General features: G+C 35.1%; 1 protein-coding gene across 2 annotated transcripts in view; it reads right to left on the bottom strand.

The window, feature by feature from the left end:
* The window catches only part of MMRN1 (multimerin 1), a 67,610-nt gene that overhangs the window by 13,072 nt on the left and 32,017 nt on the right, over positions 1 to 22,521 (bottom strand). For both annotated transcript variants that reach the window (XM_003257538.2, XM_004089019.2), the window contains 3 exons: positions 17,849 to 17,953; positions 13,155 to 13,328; positions 3,991 to 5,979 (listed from right to left, as the gene is read on the bottom strand). In XM_003257538.2, the coding sequence (XP_003257586.2) occupies positions 3,991 to 5,979; positions 13,155 to 13,328; positions 17,849 to 17,953 (2,268 nt within the window). The remainder of the gene's footprint in view (positions 1 to 3,990; positions 5,980 to 13,154; positions 13,329 to 17,848; positions 17,954 to 22,521) is intronic.

Genomic DNA, 22,521 nt, shown 5'->3' with positions numbered 1-22,521 from the left:
TATCAAATATTAAGTGAAAATGTTGAGAAAATGAAGACATATACATTGAATATAGCTAAGAAAATTGCATCATATAGTAATAACTTAATAATACACTATCTGCAGATTATATTCTTAATTCTCAAAATAAACTTATAAAGTTTGTATGTTATTCTTATTTTATAAATGAGGAAAGAAAGGCCTAGAAAAATAAATGACTTATTACAAATAAATATATTGCCAGGCAGGACTTGAACCCTGGTGTCCTGATTCCAAATTCAGGGCTCATTAGTCATCACAGCTGCCTCTATGCAGAGTCACAAAATTTAGAAATGGTTTCAATGTGATATAAGACAGTTAAATATTCACTAGGTCCTCATTTTTTTCTCTTTTAAATAGCATATATTCACATCAATGATAAGTTTTAAAATTACATTTTAAAACACTACCAAATGTTTTATAGAAAGTAATCTTTCTTGGGAGTACAGGAATAATTATTAATAAGAGAGGTTTATGAAGGAGAGCTAAATTGGTAAACATTAGAGAAAAAGTTGAAATAAAAAGCCGATGGTTTTACAAGCAGGAGGTGCACATGCTCAGCAGTGAGCTGCTGACATTGTGTTAAGGCAGGATTCAGCTGCTTTTGGAAGGGCAAGCAGCCAAAAGCTCTCTGCAGGGATAAGTCTGCCAATTGCTGTACAAACAAATCTTCAAAGATGAAATAAAAACCTCTTGGTGTCTATTAGAATATTGTTTAGAAACAAATCAAATATTTAGCAATTGAACCAGAATAGCTTATCATCAGTGGCCTACTAGGAATCAGAAATAGCATGAATGGATGTAGGAATGGCTCAAAAGGAAGTGGCAGGGATGAGTATTACGAATTTTGCCCTTCTTCATCAGTCAAAGGAAGACCTTGTGACTATCTGATGGTGACTTTCAATAAATACCCACTGGCCATATCCCAAAAAAGCCAAACTGAAAAGTAGCACTTCTACTTCCTCATGTGCAGAAACAAATTGTCAGTATTTGGATCTTCAAGAAAAGAAACTCCCTAAAAATATCAGCTCCGGCCATATGGAATATTCAGATATGGCCAGACTGAAGAACATATGACGCATGAAACAGAAACAGAAAGAAGAGAACGGCATGTGAACACACTCTACAATTTCTTTGAGCATGTGGTTGAGGACTGAGCCCTGAGTCTACCTGGCCAGAAGCCAAGCTCTATCACTTACTAGTTGAATGACCTTATGCAGGATACTTTAGTTAATGTCTCTGAGGGTCAGTTTACTCACCTTCAGAATAAATAATAATACTTACCTCACAGGTATTGTTAAATGAAGTTATGAATACTGGGAATTTTCACAGTGCCTGAGATATAGTAAATGTTAATGAATACTAACCAATGTCATATTATTACAGTATTCATATTATCAGGCTTCAAAGTAAGTTATCAGTTATTAAAATTAAGATAAAAACACTATATATTGCTTTTTTCTATATACTGTACTTATTTTGCAAATGATGGCAGCTAGAATCTGAATAATATGACTCAGATTCATAAGATGATGATAAATTATCTTCTGGCTTTAGTTATGTTGGGGAGCAATGTGGCTGTATAATACTTATATAATATCAAAGGTGAAATGAAACAGCCAAATTTAAACAGTGTGTCCCACCTCTGGTATAAAACAGCATATCAAAAGTAGTAGTTTATTCTGCAATTGTTCTATTCTTACAGGAGAATTTAGCCTGAGTCCACTGGTTTCATCATCTTTCATAGACCTTACCTGCTGAGTGAGCTGCCCAATGAATGACATCTGTTCTATGGCCCATGGAAGCATGGCTGGCTTAATGGGCATGCAAACCTATGCACCCACTTAAAAGGGTCCCATACATTATGTTGCTGGCCTGGCCTGGCATAAAAGGAATATCTACCTTGCACATGGGAATTAGGTCAGTATATCTTTATTACCTTGGCATTATTATTGGTATCTTTGCTTAAATAAAATAAAGAACTTTAATAGTTACTTTTGGTAGACAGGAACATAAAAAGTTCTACTCTCAGAAAATAAAGGAACAGGAAGCAATGTTATCAAAGCCTTATTGGAAAATAAAAATCAAAACAGTTATTTCCATTAGCCTATTAAGCCCAATATTGAGTCTATCACAATAAGTATCTAGATACAGTTTTTGTAATGTCCTAACATGCATTTGTTATATTATCAAAGTTTGCAAGTTCTTATGTTCTATAAATGTTTTTTCCTCAATTTATTTGAGGCTATTTCAATTTTATACTTACTATGAAAATAGCATATCTATATATATATACATATGTTTAAAAAATGACATAGCTTGCCTGGTGTATGGTCACACATGCTGTATAGCTAATTGAAGATCATGATGAAGTGTCCACATGAAGACCAATAATGGAAATAGTATGGGAAAAACAACTCCTTGTATTTCCCAAAATTGTTATTTTAAGAACATCTTATATTGAGATACTACCTTTCTCTGAGAAACATGTAAGTCTAAATAGTTTCTTCTATGTTCCTACAGAAGTAAAATTAGTTCTATTAGGTCACATTACTCTTGGGGAGTCATAAATAAATATACTAATTTAAATAGTGGAGATAATTCAACTCTATTATTCTTTTTTTAATATTATCAAAACATTCATACATTAAATATGAAGTCATATTATGTTACAATAATGATCATCCTTTGTAATTAAAAAGCAATGAAATACAAAATTCATACAAATGGGCTATAATTTAACAGCAGACTCATATGAGAAAAACACAGCCATTTCTTTTTGTAAGAATGAATAGCTATTCATGTTTAGAAAAGATTATTCAATATTACTTATATGAAAACCATATTCATAAAACACTTCTTTCATACAGAGGTACTATTATGCAATTTATATGCACCACACAATTCCTCTTTCCTCCCAAATACATGCTTCTTCCTTGGTGTTTGGAACATCTGTTAATGGTACCACTATTCTGTCATTTCCCAAATTCTAAATGTCGGGAAAGTCTAGATCTCTCTCTTCTCCAAGTGTCATGCATTAAGGCTGTGAACAGATCGTGGTTTTTTTACAGTGATGCAGTCTTCAGCATGTCTCTACTAAGCACCTCAGCAAATCACCTATTGCAATCTCATCACTTAAAAGGAAGAAACTAAGGCCTAGAGAGGTGAACTTTTTACCTGTTGCTATTAACTAACACAGAAACTTACTAATACATCTAAGACCAGAATCAAGATTTGATGTTCCTCAAATCATTTTTCTTGCCACTCTCCCTCTGTTTCTGTTGATGGGAACTTTCCAACATTTCTCACATCTGCCTTAGAGCTTCCTCTATGGCTCTTGCCAATATTCATTCAGTAACATCCCTGGTATCATCTCTGCAATCACACTACACACTATTGCTAGCTTCATGCTTCTGAGTTGCAGCTCTTATCACAACCAATCCACTGATATCAATTTTCAGACACGCTACTCTTCCCAAAATCACGTCTAAGTACTTAGCTTGGCATTGATGGCCTTCTATGATTTACCCAAATCTATTTCCTGAACATTCGTTGTCAGATGATCATTCAACAGATAGTTACTGAGTTCGTATTGCATATCAGATATGCCAAAATGCCAAAATAAGTAAGTCTGGTCTGTTAAAGATCTCCTTGCCTAAGAGCTTTGTTTAATTACTTGTGCAAAGCAAATTGTTTCATAGGAGCAAATTTAATTATTTTATAGAGGGCTAGTCAGAAAAATTTTAAAAACATATAGCTAAATATACACCAGAAATATTTGTTTTGTATTGATGCCTAAAATACCATAAGATAGATTCAGATTTAAATAATGTCAGTGATCTTCACAACTTGACTATCTACCCAAGTTCAAGTATGTAGTTTTATGTTTAATGGTCTTGCTCAACAGTACAGATCTGTCAAATATCATTTAAATAAAGAGAGATTGAAAGTTACTTTTCAGTAACAGCTTACCAGGATATATTATGTTGTCTGTGTTTCTTTGAGTCCGGCCTATCAGGACTGTGGTAAGATTTACCGTTGGTTTCTTAAGTGCGTTAATTTTCTTTGGCAATGATTTTACTTGCTTCTGAGACTTGACAACATTTGCCAGACTACCAGGCAACGATCGATCTATACAACAAGTTAAATTAGACAGGATAGCTTGAGTTTTTATTTGAATTATTGGTTCCACAAATTCTGTTAGACCTTTCTGAAGAAGTTGAATATCTGGCAGGGAATGTTTTATCCACTTAGGGATGGTAGCATTCAGTTCTGACACACTTGTAGAAGCATTGTGACACATTGTTAAAACTTCGTGGAGAGTTTTGTTAAGCGAAAAGAAGTTAATTGAAAGATGGATAGATTTTGCTTCCAATGCCTTAAATCTGGAATTTAATACTTGCAGTCGAAGAGCCTGATCTCTCTCATTTGTAACCATACTGCCTTTTTTAAGTGAAATATAATAAGGTATGAGCGTCTGGGTAACTTTAGACTCAATGTCTTGCAACCGAGTTTCAAAATTTTTGGAAATCTTGGTGGTTAAGAGTATTTTTTCTTCCAAATGACTCATATTTTGCTGGTATTTTCTCACTTGGGAAGTGGTTTCATTGAAGATTTGATACATCTTTTGGAAGTCGGACTGATTTAGTTTCTCATCTCTAGGAATACCTGCAAGGGTCTTGGCAACTTGCAAAACAAAGTTATATCTCTGATTGTCATTGACCAAAGTCTGAATAGAATCATTCAGACGTTGGAACTGAGGAATAAATGTCAAAATAGTTTCCATATCGGAGGTACATTTATGATGGATCTCACTATTATCTTTAATAGTACTTAAAGTCTCTTTTAGGGCATAGTTATCTTGAATGAAATCAATAGCATTATTTATAATAGTCATTGTCTTATTTAGGCCATCTTCCATTTCTAAGGCGTATTCATTGATGTGTCTTTCTAAGGCATCATCACGACTCTGTACTTCATTTCTAAGTAAGTTGTGTCTTTTTGTAAGTTCTTTGATAATAAAATTTAGACTATTGACAGCACTAGTCAGATTTTCTATCTTTTTCCTTATCACTATTGCTTCCTTTGGTTGTTCATATGTCATTGTCTGTCTGAGTGATGCTCCCTGCTCAAGCAAGGGTTGAAGGATCTCCATATCATAAGTCAGATCATTTAGTTGCTCACTCATTTTGTCCATCTTATTGTCCATTGGAAAGAGAACTTCAGCCAATGTTTGATTTAACACATGTAAATTCTCTTCCGTGTCCTTAAGTTGAAATTTAAAATCATTTCTGCATTTGGATAACATGTCTTCACATTCACCTCTGAGAGACTCTTTCTCCATCTCCAAAGAGATGGTGAGATTGTTAATCTTGCTTTCTTGAATGTGCAAATCTTCAAACATTTGCAGCATCATCAAACTCTGCTTCTTTATATTCTCATGTAAAGTAGACATGTACTCAGTGACATTATTGCTAACTGACTCAGCAGCTGGAACATTCTTCTGATCTGATACCTGTTCACTTGATAAAAGCTGCTCATGTACTTCCTTCAAGTTAGAAAGAGTTTTATTGAGGGATTCATAATACAGAATGCTTCTTGAGTGTTCCTGTTCTAGAGCACCTTCTAAATGAGTCTGCTTTACTTCTAGTTGTTTAATAGGCTTCTCACATGTAAGAGTCATTTCTTGCCTTACATTCACAATGTGATTCCTTAGTTCTACTATATCAGTCAAAGTGGGCTGATTCTCTTGCACTAAAACAAACTTTTGCTGGGCTGCTATTGAAACCACAGATTCATTAACTTTTTGAATTATTTGCCTGGTGCTTTCGAGGTCTTCTGATAGACTTGATACGGTCTTGAAGAGATGTGCTACAGTCTCTTGCATGTCATTTTGAAAAATTTTAAATTGTTCTCTTACTATGTCTCTTATCAGTACATTAATGCTTTTGGATTTTAGACCTAGAGAAAGAAATAATTAATAATACATAGTTTTAATTATATCAGACTTTAAGCATCTCTAAAAGATAAAAAATTTGAAGTTAAACATTAATAACGTAATAATAAAAATAACTACATTTACTTATAAAATTTTAAAAATTATTATAACTTATAAAGGTGATCAATTCCTTGAATAATAAATCTTAGAGGAGATATCACTTGCAAAACATACTAGAACATACTAAAACTATAAAACTAAGGTCCTTTGGATGAAAGACACGAGGGAACTACTACTGACTTCAGTAATACACCCTTGTGTACAATAATTCTAGGTCTAGTTTTAGTTTTGTATGAAAATAAATAGCTTTGGGCTTTCTGCCTTAGTAAATAATACCTGGTGTTAGCTCATGACTGTGTTATTAGGTTTCTAGTAATTAACTTGCAGAGCTTATACTTTGAGCTTGTAAAAGCTAATAAATTGACTGCAGGGAAAAACCTTAATGATATTCTCAAATGAAGAAAAATGAAGTAATAGTCATAAGATTTAATAGTGTTTTATAATAACAATAAAATAATAATGAGATTTGAGCATTTCAAAATTAAGTCTTCCTCCAGTGAAAATAGGAATTCAAGATACACCTGACGTATTATTATAGTATGACAATAATTTTTAACAAAAAGAGAAGAGAAAATTTGCAAGTAATGAAACACATAGTACTATCTCAAATATTAGAAAACATGGATTAATCATAAGCCATAATTGTGGTAGTCTCTAAATGTAGCATGAAAAAAAAGGAACAGGAAAAGTGTCCTGGACTATTCACAGCTATTAATATTCATAACTATTTAGAATAAAAAATGGCTATTTAAAATACAAAAAAACTTGCATACAAAGAAAACAGAAAAGATACATATACTAGAGATATATTTATAATATCTAGTGATGAAGTACACATAACTGGAAGATATGTCCATTCAAATTCAAAATATAATTAATACGGTTTGGCTGTGTCCCCACCCAAATGTCATCTTGAATCGTACCTCCCATAATCCCCATATGTTGTGAGACAGACCCAGTGCGAGGTAATTGAATCACGGGGGTGGGTTTTTTCCCATGCTGTTCTCATGATAGTAAGTGAGTTCTCACAAGATCTGATGGTTTTATAAAGGGCAGTTCCCCTGCACATGCTGTCTTGCTTGTCGCCATGTAAGACGTGGCTTTGTTCTTTCTTCGCCTTCTGCCACGATTGTGAAGCTCCCCCAGCCATGTGGAACTGTGAGTCCATTAAACCTCTTTTTCTTTATAAATTACCCAGTCTTGGGTATTTCTTCATAGCAGCATAAAAATGGACTAATATAGCTGTTACCAGTAGAGTGGGGTATGGTTATCAATAGAGTGGGATACTGCTATTAAGACACCTGAAAATGTGGAAGCGACTTTGGAACTGGGTAATGGGCAGAGGTGGGAACAGTTTGGAGGGCTCTGAAGAAGACAGGAATATGTCAGAAAATTTGGAGCTTCCTGGAGACTTGTTGAATGGTTTTGACCCAAAAGTCCAGGCTGAGGTGGTCTCAGATGGAGATGAGGAACATATTGGGAATTGGAGCAAAGGTGATTCTTGATATGCTTTAGCAAAGAGACTGGTGGCATTTTGCCCCTGCCCTAGAGATCTGTGGAATTTTGAACTTGAAAGAAATGATTTAGGATATCTGGCAGAAGAAATTTCTAAGCAGCAGAGAGTTCAAGATATCACTTGGGTGCTCTTAAAAGCATTCAATTTTATTAATTCACAAAGATATGGCTTGGAATTGGAGCTTATGTTTAAAAGGAAAGCAGAGCATAAAAGTTCAAAAATTTGCAGGCTGATGATGAAATAGAAAAGAAAAAAAAAACCTCATTTTCTGAGGAGAAATTCAAGCTGGTGGCAGAAATTTGCACAAGTAATAAGAAGCCAAATGTTAATTGCCAAGACAATGGAGAAAATGCCTCCAGAGCATGTGAGAGGTCTTCCCAGCAGTGCCTCCCATCACAAGCTGGGAAGCCTAGGAGGAAAAAATAGTTTCATGGGGGACTTGCTGCTTTGTGCTGTTTCAAGACTTGCTGCTCTGTGTCCCAGCCATGGCTAAAAGGGACCAATGTATAGTTCAGGCCATTGTTTCAGAGGGTGCAAGCCCCAAGCCCTGGTGGCTTACATGTGGTGTTGGGCTTGCAGGTACAGAGAAGTCAAGAATTGAGGTTTGGGAAACTCCACCTAGATTTCAGAGGATGTATGAAAACACATGGATGTCCAGGCAGGGGCAGAGCCTTCATAGAGAACCTCTGCTAGGGTAGTGCAGAAGGGAAATGTGGGGTGGGACCCCCCACACAGAGTCTCCACTTGGGCACTGCCTAGTGGAGCTGTGAGAAGAGGGCTACTGTCCTGCAGACGCCAGAATGGTAGATTCACTGACAGCTTGAACTGTGCATGAGAAAAAGCCACAGACCTTCAAAATCAGCCCATGGAAGCAGCTGGGAGAGAGGCTGTACCCTGCAAAGCCACAGAGATGGAGCTTCCCACCACCATGGGGACCCACCTCTTGTATCAGTGTGACCTGGATGTGAGATATGGAGTCAAAGGAGAACATTTCGGAGCTTTAAGATTTGACTGCTCCACTGGATTTCGGACTTGGGTGAGGCCTGTAGCCCCTCCGTTTTGGCCAATGTCTCCCATTTGGAATGGGTGTGTTTACCCAATGCCTGTGCCTGCATTATATCTAGGAAGTAACTAATTTGCTTTTGATTTTACAGGTTCATAGACAGAAGGGACTTGCCTTGTCTCAGATGAGATTTCGGACTGTGGACTTTTGAGTTAATGCTGAAATGAATGAAGACTTTGGGGGACTGTTGGGAAGGCATGATTGGTTTTGAAATGTGAGAACATGGGATTTGGAAGGGGCCAGGGGTGAAATAATATGGTTTGGCATTGTCCTGACCCAAATCTCATCTTGAATTGTAGCTTCCATAATACCCATGCGTTGTGGGAGAGACTCAGTGGGAGATAAATTGAATCATGAGGAGGGGTTTTTCCCATGCTGTTCTCATGACAGTGAATAAGTCTCACAAGATCTGATGGTTTTATAAAGGGCAGTTTCCCTGCACATGCTCTCTTGCCTGCCACCATGTAAGACATGGCTTTGCTCCTTCTTCACCTTCTGCCTTGATTGTGAGGCCTCCCCAGCCATGTGGAACTGTGAGTCCATTAAACCTCTTTTTCTATATAAATTACCGTTTCAGGTTTTTTTTTTATAGCAATATGAAAATGGACTAACACAATAATCAATGACTATAATGTAAAATACACCCAACACAATGCAAAGCATTTTAGACAGGAAAGTCTGTATAATAGGATATTGCCATCAGTTATAGCTACTATGTAGTCTGTTAAAGAAAGATCATCCTGGGATTAAAAAAAATAGGCTCTACATGTCTCTATTTTGTAAGTAAGTTTTAAAAAGTACTTAACATAGATGAGGGACTTACATAAAAATATGTGAAAGAGTGATTATTAAAAATAGAATGAGGTATTGTTTGAGCATCTTGATATTGATAATTTTGTACAAAAACAAAGCTGTAAATATGAAAATTTAGATGGATAAACATTTCTCTGGAAATCCTGCACCCTAAAGATCAATGTTGCCAGATGAAAATAAAACGGGAAAGATATTTTATGTTACTTTTTATAAACTTAGTGGAAACTAAAGTAAGTTTAAAAGTCCAAAGATCAATTTGTATGTAATGGAAAAAAAGAAAACAAAACATGAAATATAGAATAGTAATCAGTATGACACACAGCCTTAAAGTACTAAGGAAAGGCTAAATGAATTAGAAAAGACTAACTAGCCACAATTAAGATAAATTATACAGAAATAGTCCTAGCTTTTGTATCAAATAACGTGGATAATCACACCAGAAAGGCTTTAAAATATTTTTATCTTCTACATTTTGCTTAGCATTTAACCAGTCACCCATTTATTCAATAAATACTCATGAAGCACATTCTATATGCTATACAGAGTAAGTAAAATTTAGAAAATTAGATTTCTGGTCTTACAAAAAAGAATATGTAAGTATCATTGAGTGTAAGGTACTGTTCAATGGTAATATTAATATTACTCTTTCTATAAGAACATTTAGTCGTTTCCCACTAGTTAAAAATGACTCTAATTCTCATGACATCAAAAACTTGATGAAATATAATAAAATATTTAAGGTTCAGATTAGACCTTGTTTAAATTTATAATCTTACAGTTTTTCAAGATTGAAAAGGTATAATAAAATTTAAGCTTTATTGAATTTATTAGTTGTGGACAATGACAATAAATGTTTAACTTCAGCAAACAAAAAACTACATGCCTAAAAGTCATAATAAGAAAAACAATAAGCAAAAACCCTGCAGATAGATAAAACTCAGTACAAAATCTTGATCAACATAATTAGGAGAAAAAACAATGAAAATGAATAATATAAATTACTTTAGCTGTTATGCTTTAACACTTTTATGGAAAAATACTTTGAAGAAAGTGCAAAATCACAACAATGTCTGAAAAGATATTAAACATATTATTAGCTTAAAAATGTGTTTTAGGATAAGAAGCTTTTCAGATAACATTTCTACAATTTGTTACTAAACAAGCATCTGTACAAGAATCTGATTTCCCAAGAACATGTCAAAGTGCTTTATGTTAATATTTGACTGGGTACATCATTTTAATTCTATTTGTTTCTGTTTCCTGTGACTGATATGCTTCCACTTTCTTAAAATCATATTACATTTGGTGACTTACCAGATATATTTGATATCAGATACCTTGGCATGCGCCTTCTGTAATTGTGAATGTATGGCTTTTTAATAACATTTAGGTATCTCTTAAGGTATCCACCTCCTCTTACGGAGTTGAGACATCTGATTTTCAACAGTTTCTGTGGCTACTGGCAGATTAAGCAGTGTTTTTCACCTTGGATGTAAAGTAAACTAGGGAGGAAGCTGTGGTTTCGCTAGGCAAGCACAGCACCTTAGAGGTGGGTTTAGTTTTTGTTTCCTGTGAGAATATTCATTAACTACAATCCCTCTGGTTCTTATAATTAATGACTGTGCTCAGTACACAATTAATTCCTCCTATTGTGGAGGGAGTTTCATTATTAATGCTGTTGCTGTGAGTGTGTGATTTTTCTCCTGTGTCAGTGCCAGAATCTTTGTAGTAGGCTGGTAGGTCAAAAAAAAAAACAGTTGACAGGCTAATTCTCTTAGGTCGTGAGAACCAAATCTTGCTAAACAAATCTCATTCAGGTGGTTACAGTCAATTACATACTGTTTCTATTTGACTTCTTTCTCATGCTGTCATGTCAGGGGGGAAAAATATTTCCTTCTCATGCTTAGCATTGGTAAAGTTGGGCCATACCAGATATGTAGGACAGGGTCTTTCTTTTAGTGGCTGAGTAGCAGCAATTATTTATATGATTAAAAAATGTAATCGTTGTTGAGCTATGTAAGCATCCATACTGGTAGATGATATATTAAATATCCACCTATTTATCTTTTTTAAATCAATAGAAAAAAGATAACTTGTGAATGATAAAAATTGGGTTGTACACTGAGTTTTTTAATTAATAAAGCAAAAGGAATAAAACCAGTAATCCTGAAACTTGCAAACAGACAAGTTTCATACAATAAACCCAATTGGGACGCTCCCAGGAATCAAACTAACTGCATGCCTAGAACATCCTTGCCCTACGCGAAACGCTTTTGCATGGTTAACATCAGTTGAGATGGTTTCTCTTTCTAGACGCTTTCCCTGGTCCCCTTAGATTGGATTTGTTGCAATTCTCAAGTAGTCCCATTGTATCCTGTGTATAACACTATCATAACAATTACTCACTATACATAAATCTCTGTGGTAGGCAGAATAATACACACCCCTTTCCCCCAAGGTGTCCATATGCTAATTCCCTGTATCCATGAATATGTACCTTACATGGCAAAAGGGACTTGGAAAATGTGATTAAAGTTAAGCACCTTGAGATAGAGAGATTTTTCTGATTATCCAGATAGGTCCAGTGGAGTTACATGGTCAGAAAGAAGCAGGGAGAACTCAACACAATGTAGCCAGCTTTAAATATGGAGGATGATGAGTCAAGAAATGCAGTGGCTTCTAGAAGCTGGGAATGGGGCTCAGTTTACAGACATCAAGAAAACAGGGACCTCAGTCCTACAACTGCAAGAAAATGAATTCTGCCAATATCTTGGATTAGCAGGAAATGGATTATCCTGTAGAGCCTCCAGAAAGAAACATAGCCTGCTTTTAAGCCCACTGTTTGAAGAGCACAAAATTCAGGCAAAGGCTATTCACATATATAAATTATTATTCTTTAATATTAATAATAGCTGGAATGTTTTAGGTTATATTTAATAGATTTTACACCATAACCTAGAAAATTTTGGGGATAATAATGCACTTCAGATTTATCCTCAATGTCTCCATCAATAGTATTGAGACGGACGGTCGCGGTGGCTCACGCTTGTAATCCCAGCCCTTTGGGAGGCCGAGGCAGGCAGATCACAAGGTCAGGAGATCGAGACCACGGTGAAACCCCTTCTCTACTAAAAATACAAAAAAATTAGCTGGGCATGGTGGCGGGCGCCTGTAGTCCCAGCTACTCAGAGAGGCTGAGGCAGGAGAATGGCGTGAACCTGGGAGGCGGAGCTTGCAGTGAGCCGAGATTGCGCCACTGCACTCCAGCCTGGGCGACAGAGCGAGACTCCGTCTCAAAAAAAAAAAAAAAAAAAAAATAGTATTGAGACAACCATGCAACTAGCTGTCTTGATCCCCTGCGTCTTTATTCTTGAAGTAGATAACACAATGGAAGTAAATTAATATGACTCACTTTAACTAAAAACGAATATGTTAGGCTATAGTTAGAGACATCATGTTTATCAGCCAAATGGAATATTCAAAGACTTCAGTATATATAATAAAATGTAGATATTTCAAATTATTTCAGAATTTTAGTGAATTTATATCTCATTCAAAAAATATCTTTCTTAGGTTTCCATACCACCCAAACTAAAGCAAAGATCCCAAAGTGATGTAACAAAAGAAAAATGAATCATTTGCTTTCTGTGTTACTGAATGAATATTTTATTTTATTTTATTTTTACCTTTTAGAAGAGATTGAAATTCTCTGCTTTTATCTTCACTGACTTTTCCTTCTAGGGAGGAGTAAGTGTTCCTTACATCATTCACAGTCAAAGAAATATTGTCAATCTTCTTCTGCAGAAGAGTCAGTGTCATTGCCTGGTAGTTCACCTGGTCAGTCATTTTTTGCATCACTTCTGCATAAAGAGAAAATTGAGACCATTAAAAAGTATATTTTGACCCATAGTTGGTATCATACTGAATGGAGAAAAACTAAAACCCTTTCTTCTATGATCTGGAGCACAACAAAGATGCTCACTTTCACCACTATTTTTCAACAAAGCACTAGAAGCTCTAGCTAGAGCTATCAGACAAGATAAAGAAATAAAGGGCATTCAAATTAGAAAGGAAGGGGTCGAATTATCCTTGTCTGCAGATGATATGACCTTATATTTGGAAAAACCTGAAGACTCCACCAAAAAACTATTAGAATGGATAAATGAATTCAGTAAAATTTCAGGATACAAAACCAACATACGAAATTCAGTAGCATTTTTATATGCCAGCAGTGAGTAATCTGAGAAAGAAAAAAAGTAATCTCATTTACAATAGCCACACACAAAGTTAAATACATAAGAATTCCATTAACCAAAGAAGTGGAAGGTCACTATAATGAAAACTATAAAACACTAATGAAAGAAATTGAAGATATGCCATGTTCATGGATTGGAAGAATAAATATTGTTAAAATGTCCATACTATCCAAAGCAACCTACAGATTCAATGCAATCCCTATCAAAACACTAATGACATTCTTCACAGAAATACAAAAAAAAATCCTAAAATTTATATGGAACAACAAAAGACCCAGAATAACCAAAGCTTACCTAAGCAAAAAGAACAACTGAAGGAACAACTGGAGGAATCATACTACCTGACTTCAAATTACAACACAGAGCTATAGTCACCAAAACAGCATGGTACTGGCATAAAAATAGACAAATAGACCAGTGGAATAGAATAGAGAACCCAGAAACAAATCCACGTATCTACAGTGAGCTCATTTTCAACAAAGTTGCAAAGATCATACACCAGGGAAAAGACAGTCTCTTTAATAAATGGTGCTGGGGAAATTGGATGTCCACATGCAGAATAATGACTCTAGACTTCTATCTCTTACTATGCACAAAAATCAAATAAAAAAGGATTAGCTCTTTAAGTCTAAGACCTCAAAACATGAAACCACTACAAGAAAACATTGGAGAAAGTCTCTAGGACATTGGTCTGGGCAAAAATTTCTTGAGTAATACCCCACAACCACAGACACTCAAAGCAAAAATGGACAGATGGGATCACATCAAGTTAAAAAGCTTCTGCACAGCAAAAGAAACAACCAACAAAGTCAAGACACAACCCACGGAAGGAGAGAAAAATCTTTGCAAACCACCCATCTGACAAGGAACTAATAATCAAAATATATAAGAAGGTCAAACAAGCCTATAGGAAAACATCTGATAATCCAATCGAAACAAGGCAAAAGATTTGAATAGACATTTTTCAAAAGAAGACATATAAATGGCAAACAGGCATATAAAAAGGTGCTTAACATAACTGATCATCAGAGAAACTCACACCAAAACTACTATGCGATATCATCTCACCTCAGTTAAAATGGCTTATATCCAAAAGACAAGAAATAACAAATGCTGGCAAGGATATGGAGAAAAGGGAACCCCCATACCCTGTTGGTAGGAATGTTAAGTTAGTACAACCACTATGGAGAACAGTTTGGAGGTTCCTCAAAAACTAAAAACAGAGCTACCATATGATCTAGCAATCCCACTTCTAGGTATAACACACAAAAGAAAGGAAATCAGTATATCCAAGAAGTATCTGCACTCCCATGTATATTGCCAGCACTATTCACAATAGCCAAGATATGGAAAAAACATACATGACCAACAGATGAATGGATAAAGAAAATGTGGCATATATACACAATGGAGTATTATTCAGCCATAAAAAACAAAGCAACAACATAGATGGAACTGGAGATCATTATGCTAAGGGAAATAAGCCAGGAACAGAAAGACAGACATTGCGTGTTCTCATATATTTGTGGGATCTAAACATCCAAACAATTGAAGTCAAGGAGATAGAGAGTACAAGGATGGTTATCAGAGGATGGGAAGGATAATGGCTGATTGGAGTGAGGTGGGGATGGTTCACCTCCCAGGTTCAAGCAATTCCCCTGCCTCAGCCTTCCGAGTAGCTGGGACTACAGGTGCATGCTACAACGCGTGGCTAATTTTTTTTATTTGAGTAGAGACAGGGTTTCGCCATGTTGGCCAGGATGTTCTTGATCTCCTGACCTTGTGATCCACCCGCCTTGGCCTCCCAAAGTGTTGGGATTACAGGCGTGGGCCACCGTGCCCAGCCTAAAACCACTTAAATTTTTAATTAAAAATTAAATATATATATATATATTTAAAAATATGTAAATAAAAATTTGTTTTTTATTTGGGTATAAAAAAATTGTTAGAGGCTGGGGCACAGTGGCTCACGGCTGTAGTCCCAGCACTTTGGGAGGCTGAGGCAGGTGGACTGCTTTGGCCCAGAGATTCAAGACTAGCCTGGGCAACACGGCTAAACCTCATCTCTACAAAAAAAAAAAAAAAAATTAACCAGGCGTGGTGGCACGTGCCCGTATTCCCAGCTGCTTGGGCACCTGAGGCAGGAGGATTGGTTGAGCTCTGGAGATGGAGGCTGCAGTGATGCGTGATCACTCCACTGCACTCCTGCCTGGGTGCAGACCCTGTCTCTAAAAAACATAAATAAATAAATAATAAAAAAGAATAGCAAAAGAAAGAATGAATAAGATCTACTATTTAATAGCACAATGTGGTGACTATAGTCAACAATAATTTAATTGTACATTTTAAAATAACTAAGAGAATATAACTGGATTGTTTGTAACTGAAAGGATAAATGCTTGAGGGGATGGATACCTCATTCTCCATTATGTGATTATCACACATTGTGTACCTGTATCAAAACAATATATACACCTACTATGTACCCACAAAAATTGAAAGTTAAATATATATATTGAAAAACACTTAATTTTTTATTTTTTATTTTTGAGACAGTCTTGCTCTGTCACCAGGCTGCAGTGCAGTGGCATGATCTTGGCTTACTGCAACCTCTGCCTCCCGGGTTCAAGCGATTCTCCTGCCTCAGCCTCCCAAGTAGCTAGGATTACAGGCACACACCACCACGCTAGACTAATGTTTTTTTTATTTTAGTAGAGATGGGATTTCACCATAAAGGCCAGGATGTTTTCGATCTTCTGACCTCATGATCCACCCGCCTCGGCTTCCCAAATTGCTGGGATTATAGGCATGAGCCACTGTGCCCGGCCTAAAACCACTTAAATTTTTAATTAAAAATTAAATATATATATATATATATTTAAAAATCACTTAAATTTCATGATAGGTTTGAAGGTAATTCAAATAAACTATATTTGCATGAATACATTTGAAAATACAAGACTATATTCATTTAGCAAATGGCAACTTGAATGTTAAGACTAAGTGTAGAAATTTGTAAAGAGTAGTATAATAGCTTAGATTTCTAAAATGTTTTAACTTTTCCCAGAATTTTCAGTGTTTTAAAAAAATTATTTCAAAGAGTTACTGTTACACTCTCAAAAAGAAACAAAGGGGCAGAAAACCAAAATAACTTGCTCTCAGTCACAGAGCTGGTGGCTCATCTTCTGCTTCCAAATTCAATACCTCAGCATTAAAAATATGCAGCTATATCTATGTATGTAGTTGTAGCTATGTTCTGAGAATTTTATTGTTTACTGAGGTATTTGTTAATCAAAGATAAAGAGACTTATAATTTAGTTTGAATCACTTTATATAGCAATAATACTGTCTATCCCTTTACACATGTATTGCAGTAATTCAAGAATATTATGGTCTTTTATAAAGATACTGAATTTCAATCCCTTAAAAAACTATAACACCATTGTTAGGGGATATTCAGCTGCATTCTTAAAGACAGCCCTTTAAGTCACATTTCTTAATTGAGTGGCTTGTTTTGTATGACTAGATCCATGCCAAACACAGTGAATAGATGTTTTTAGCAGCAACCAACCTTATGTTTGTAAGAGCTAAAGTTTAGCCTAAAAGAAATGGCAAAACTGATTAGAAAGATGGAAAAATATGTGACATGCCAACTTTGGATCAGCAGGAGGTTCTTGTTGATTCTTAGTCATAATCCCGTTTCTTAGGGATCAGTACCCATTAAACGATCTCTTATCAGTGAATGGAAAAGAGCCTTCTTAGATTCCTTAAAAGAATAAGTTGTTCCTTCCATGTCAAGGGTCTTCCATAATGGCACTCTTTGGAGATCAAAAGTTTGGTCTTACTTTGGAAACCTGTGGTTTCCTTACAACCTAGTATCACAGCATTTTTATTCCTTCTGTGTTTGCACACAAAGCTTCTATAATTATACATGATCTTTTCAGTACCTATTATAGCTTATCCACAATTTCTCCCAACATCCAGCACCAGTAGAAAAGGACTGAGAAGTATGCTAACGTGTCACCATCAATCATTTGACAACTCAGAGATTTCTTGCTTGGAAGTTGTAATAAATAGCATTGACAATAATTGGGTTAGAGATTATAGTAATTACAATCTATGACCTGGGTCACCACAGCCTTGCCACTGCTGCTGCTCAGCTACTCCTCTGCCAACAGCTGTATGACTTTCAGCCTGGTTGCTGTGTATCAAATGTTGCTCTTCCTGGGCTAGAAGGAAGCAGAAAGAGAAGAGAGACAGTTAAGCTCTGGGACAGCCTCATTTTTTCCAGTCCTGAACAATAATGTGGCTGACATTCATTTTCCCGTGTACTGAAGCATGATGGTCAGGGATGATTGCAGAGTAAGCTGCTCCGCCCCCAACCATAGGGCAATGCGACACCACATTGGAGTGGGAAATGCAGCACTCTAATTCTGCTTGGATAAAAAATAAAATTATTCAGGCCTCCTTTCCGTGAAAATGGATGGTAGTTTGGAGGAGCTGTGTAAACTAGCAGACGTAAACTGCCTGCATAATTGAGGGGATTTTTAAATCCTCTGTGTTAAAAGCTATAGCAGTCTTATAAGTAGACTGCCACAAAGGCTGATTGTTTAACAAGGCAATTCCCAACTGGTGTCTACTTGGAAAAAAGGGAGAGCTACAGGTTCCTTACAAAAATAAAAATAGCTATTTCATTAATAGTGCCACTTAAATGGATTGTTTCCAGATTTTGATAGTCTCAAACTGGACTAAAAATAAAAGTAAACTATTGCAGGCACATTTCGAGCAAATCAACTGGTAAAGTCAGTGAAATTTCATTAAATAGAAATTCTTGTAAAATAAATCTACTCTATTGAAGAATTTAACATGAATCAAGTAATATTTTAAATGGCAAGTAATATTTCCCATGAATCAAATAATATTTTAAATGGCAATATAGTTTTTCACTGGGGAAAACAACTTAGAGAAATGATCTATTTAAAATATTGAGTACAGGCCAGGTGCAGCGGCTCACACCTGTAATCCCAGCACTTTGGGAGGCCGAGGCAGGCGGATCACTTGAGGTCGGAGCTCAAGACCAGCCTGGCCAACATAGTGAAAGCTCATCTTTACTAAAAATACAAAAATTAGTCAGATGTGGTGGCTCGGGTGCCTGTAATTCCAGCTACTTGGGAGGCTGAGGCAGGAGAATCGATTGAACCCGGGAGGCGGCGGTTGCAGTGAGCCGAGATGGCACCACTGCACTCCAGCTGGGGGATGGAGCAGGACTCTGCCATTCAGTCAATAAATAATTAAAATAAAATAAAATAAAATATTGAGAACATCAAATAATATGGCTTTAATTTACAGACTTCTGACAAACAAATTTAGCCATTAAAGTCTGCATGAAAGACATGAGGAAACAAGTGTTTTGTGTCTAGCTGTGCTTCTTCCCATGTGAATTTATGAACCAATGAAACTCTGCATCTCTGGCACATGTTAATTATGCTCCCTAAGCCATATGTGGCTTTGACTATAATACTTAAGCTTCTCTACTCCACAGGAAGTATATTTGGCATTAATTTGGGTGACTCTCTATTGTTAGATTGAATTTTGCATTGTTTTTCTTCAGGGCATTGAGCTAAATTAATGAATTTCCATTCATGTCCAAGATTTTTGTTTTGATGCTGTTTCTTTTTGATTTTCGTTTCCTCCGCTGTATTCTATAAACTCCTGTGTAATTGTTGACTTATCTGATGGACAAAGGCAATCTGCAGCTTGGGGAATAGTGTAATTATTTAGGGGATGGAGTGGGTGGGGAAAAGTGTAAATCTTCTTCTAAGACCTAGCGATAAGGTTATTATAGTGTAAGTTTAAATTAATTCATACAGATACAACCATTTAATCATTGCGTAAGTTTTTATCACGATTCCTCCTTAAGCGGTGTAATAAGGCATTTTATTCTGGCAGCTTAAATGTAAATCCGTCCAAGAATATAACTAAGAGAGTAAAGCAATGGTTCTCAGACTGGGGTCCCTTAATCAGCAGTATGAGCATCACCTGGAAACTTTTGGCGGTAGAACTTCTAGAGCCCCACCTTAGACCTATTAATTTAAATACGAATGTTAAGGATACTAACTTAAAAGTATTTATAGCAGTAAGAACAGGTGAATTTAACAGGATGAACAATGATCTTTTCATTTATTTGCTGCTTACCTTTTTGGCTAGATCATAGGAACAAAAAGAGCTGGTGCATTTGAAGGTAGTACCATAACTCAGTAGGCTGTGGATACTTTGTTAGGAGGGGAAGCATAATTATAGTGAAAGCAAAGATAATATTGTTTTGCTGAATACAAACAAGATTACTATTCGAATTTCCTTTTCTATCATTAACTTTTATTATAACACATATTTCTTTACATCCCTTTAGAATACTGTTTTTTTTTTCCTCATGGGTGGAAATCAGAAGTTCCTGTATACTTTGAAACATTAAGTGTCCATGTTCTTTCCACTCCCTCACCTGAGATTCTCATTCAGTAGATCTATTTTGAGGAATGGGGCAGGTGCGTATTTAAAACAAAAACAAAAACAAAAACCTCTACAGGTGATTTCTATGTATGGCCCTGGTTAGGAACACTAATTTAGAACAAATTGCTAAGCTTTCTATTTCTAAGAGGTAAATTCATTGTTATAATGCAGAAAGTACTAGATATATTAATACTAAAATTGCAATCCAGAAATCGATCTTCATAGACTTTTAAATAGCATTCCTGTTAATAACAAAGGTGTGTGTTGAAGACATGATTTAATGAAAACCTTGAGTCTCGTACCATTCCTTAAAGAGTAAGTGAAGTGGGATGGGGGTGGAAGGTGCCTTTCACAGCTTCCTGATTTCCTCATGTAGATATTGCCATTCTTTCTATTGTTATAACACAAGATCCCTAAAGAGGCACTGTTAAGCATGGAAGCATATGAAGAGTGTTTGTGCTGCCTTCACAGCAATCAAATCTACAGCCCAATGACAATTTTAGAATGTCTCAGAAATAAAATCACTTTCCACTCAAAAGCCAGACTGTTGCTCCTTACTCCCATCTAGCAACATTGCACATTCCCCAACTCCATGATTGTGTTTTGCCAGTATGTAGCAATGTGGTCGGCCAATTTTTAAAATATTGAAATATAATAAAGCCACAACTGTTGGCAAATATATAATGCTGAAGTCCAATAACTGACAAGCTGAGTTATACAAATTATAATATTAACTAATTACAAGTTAATCATGGATACATGATAAAGGATGTATTTTGTAGGATATGTGATGAATGGAATTCCTACTGTGGCAACACCTGAAAACTATTTTTCATAATTAGCATTTTGTTGGGCTGATGTCAGGCAGTGCATAGATTTTGTGAAACAGTCAGTGTTTTAGTAGAATGAACAGTTTATCATTGCTTATGATTTATGTATTTGCTAGAACTTCCAAATCGTTTGATGCTCAATTTATTTTACTTATTAGTATGTGCTAATTGTTCTAAATGCATAGTTATTTGATAATTATGGTCCAGAAGTTTATAGTAAATTATTGAAGACACTGAAAAAGAAACAAAAGTTTAACCAAATTTTAAAAGCCTTTGTTTCAAGTATCTTGAGTATGAATTTTTTGAATCTGAGAATAAAACAAAAATTGTATCACTTAGGAACCTAGTCCTAAATTAGGTAATGATACTGTGCCAAACTCAGTCTGGAACATCTTTTAATATGTACAACATCTAAATAATACCAAATAATTATAAAAAATAAGTTCAATATAAAATAAATAAGTTACATTTCTGGAATGAAAATCAATTTGATTTTCAATATTGGTAGATTATTATTTCTTGCTAGGTGAATGTTGGATTCAAACAATCCTACAAATTTGTATAATATAGAAATAAAATTATTTTACTCATTTTTCATCCTAATGGCATTTACCCATTACGTTAAAGATCATTTGCAACCATGAATCATGAAGAACAAAATATTTTAAAATGTTATGAAATTAGTCTCATGAAATAAGTATCCCTAATAATAAAAATGTTCAATGAAATCAATTGAAGTAAAAAACTTAAAAAATACTTTATCAGATAATGTTAATAAAGCGCCCATAAAATAATAAAATATTTAGATAAAATCAGAATTTTAATTTTTTTAAATAATAAGAGCATTTAAAAATAATAGAGCATTTTAGAAAAGAAAAATATTATAGAACTAACCTAATATAATAATTCTGATCTAGGAATATCATTGCAAATGAGTTTTATGATACTGCTTTTTGTAAGACAACTTCTTAGAAAACTTAAAAGTCAACTTAATAAAATTTAAAAGCATTATTAATGAAACTTGAACTCTTTCATATGCAAGTATTTTTGTAATTTTCCTAAAATGTAAAAATCAAGAATTTTAAAGCAGTTTTTTTTAAATCTCAGTAAATTAGAAGGGAAAACATCTTTAATACTACATTAGTAATGTAGTAATACATATGAACACTTGAGAAAGGAATTTTCCACAAAATTTGTGTATGTGAAAATTTAATTTTTTAGATAGGTGAAGCCAGTGCAATAATAGTGAAAAAGTAAACCAGGAGTTCCAGGCAAAGTTTTAGATAGACTTCTGTTTTTTAAAAATTTTGGCACTATAAGCTACTGTATTCAAATATTTCTGACTGAAAGTATAATGTGTTATCGAGTAAACACTTGAAATCTTTTCTAGATGAATTTCATATTTACTGCTATATATCAAATAAAGAAGAGACAATAAAAGTAGACGAGAGGGAGAGAGA

This window comes from Nomascus leucogenys, chromosome 9 (genome assembly GCF_006542625.1).
Source record: "Nomascus leucogenys isolate Asia chromosome 9, Asia_NLE_v1, whole genome shotgun sequence".
Lineage (NCBI taxonomy): Eukaryota > Metazoa > Chordata > Mammalia > Primates > Hylobatidae > Nomascus > Nomascus leucogenys.
The sequence above is the reverse complement of the archived record's forward strand: the minus strand, read 5'-3'. Positions and strand labels throughout refer to the sequence as shown.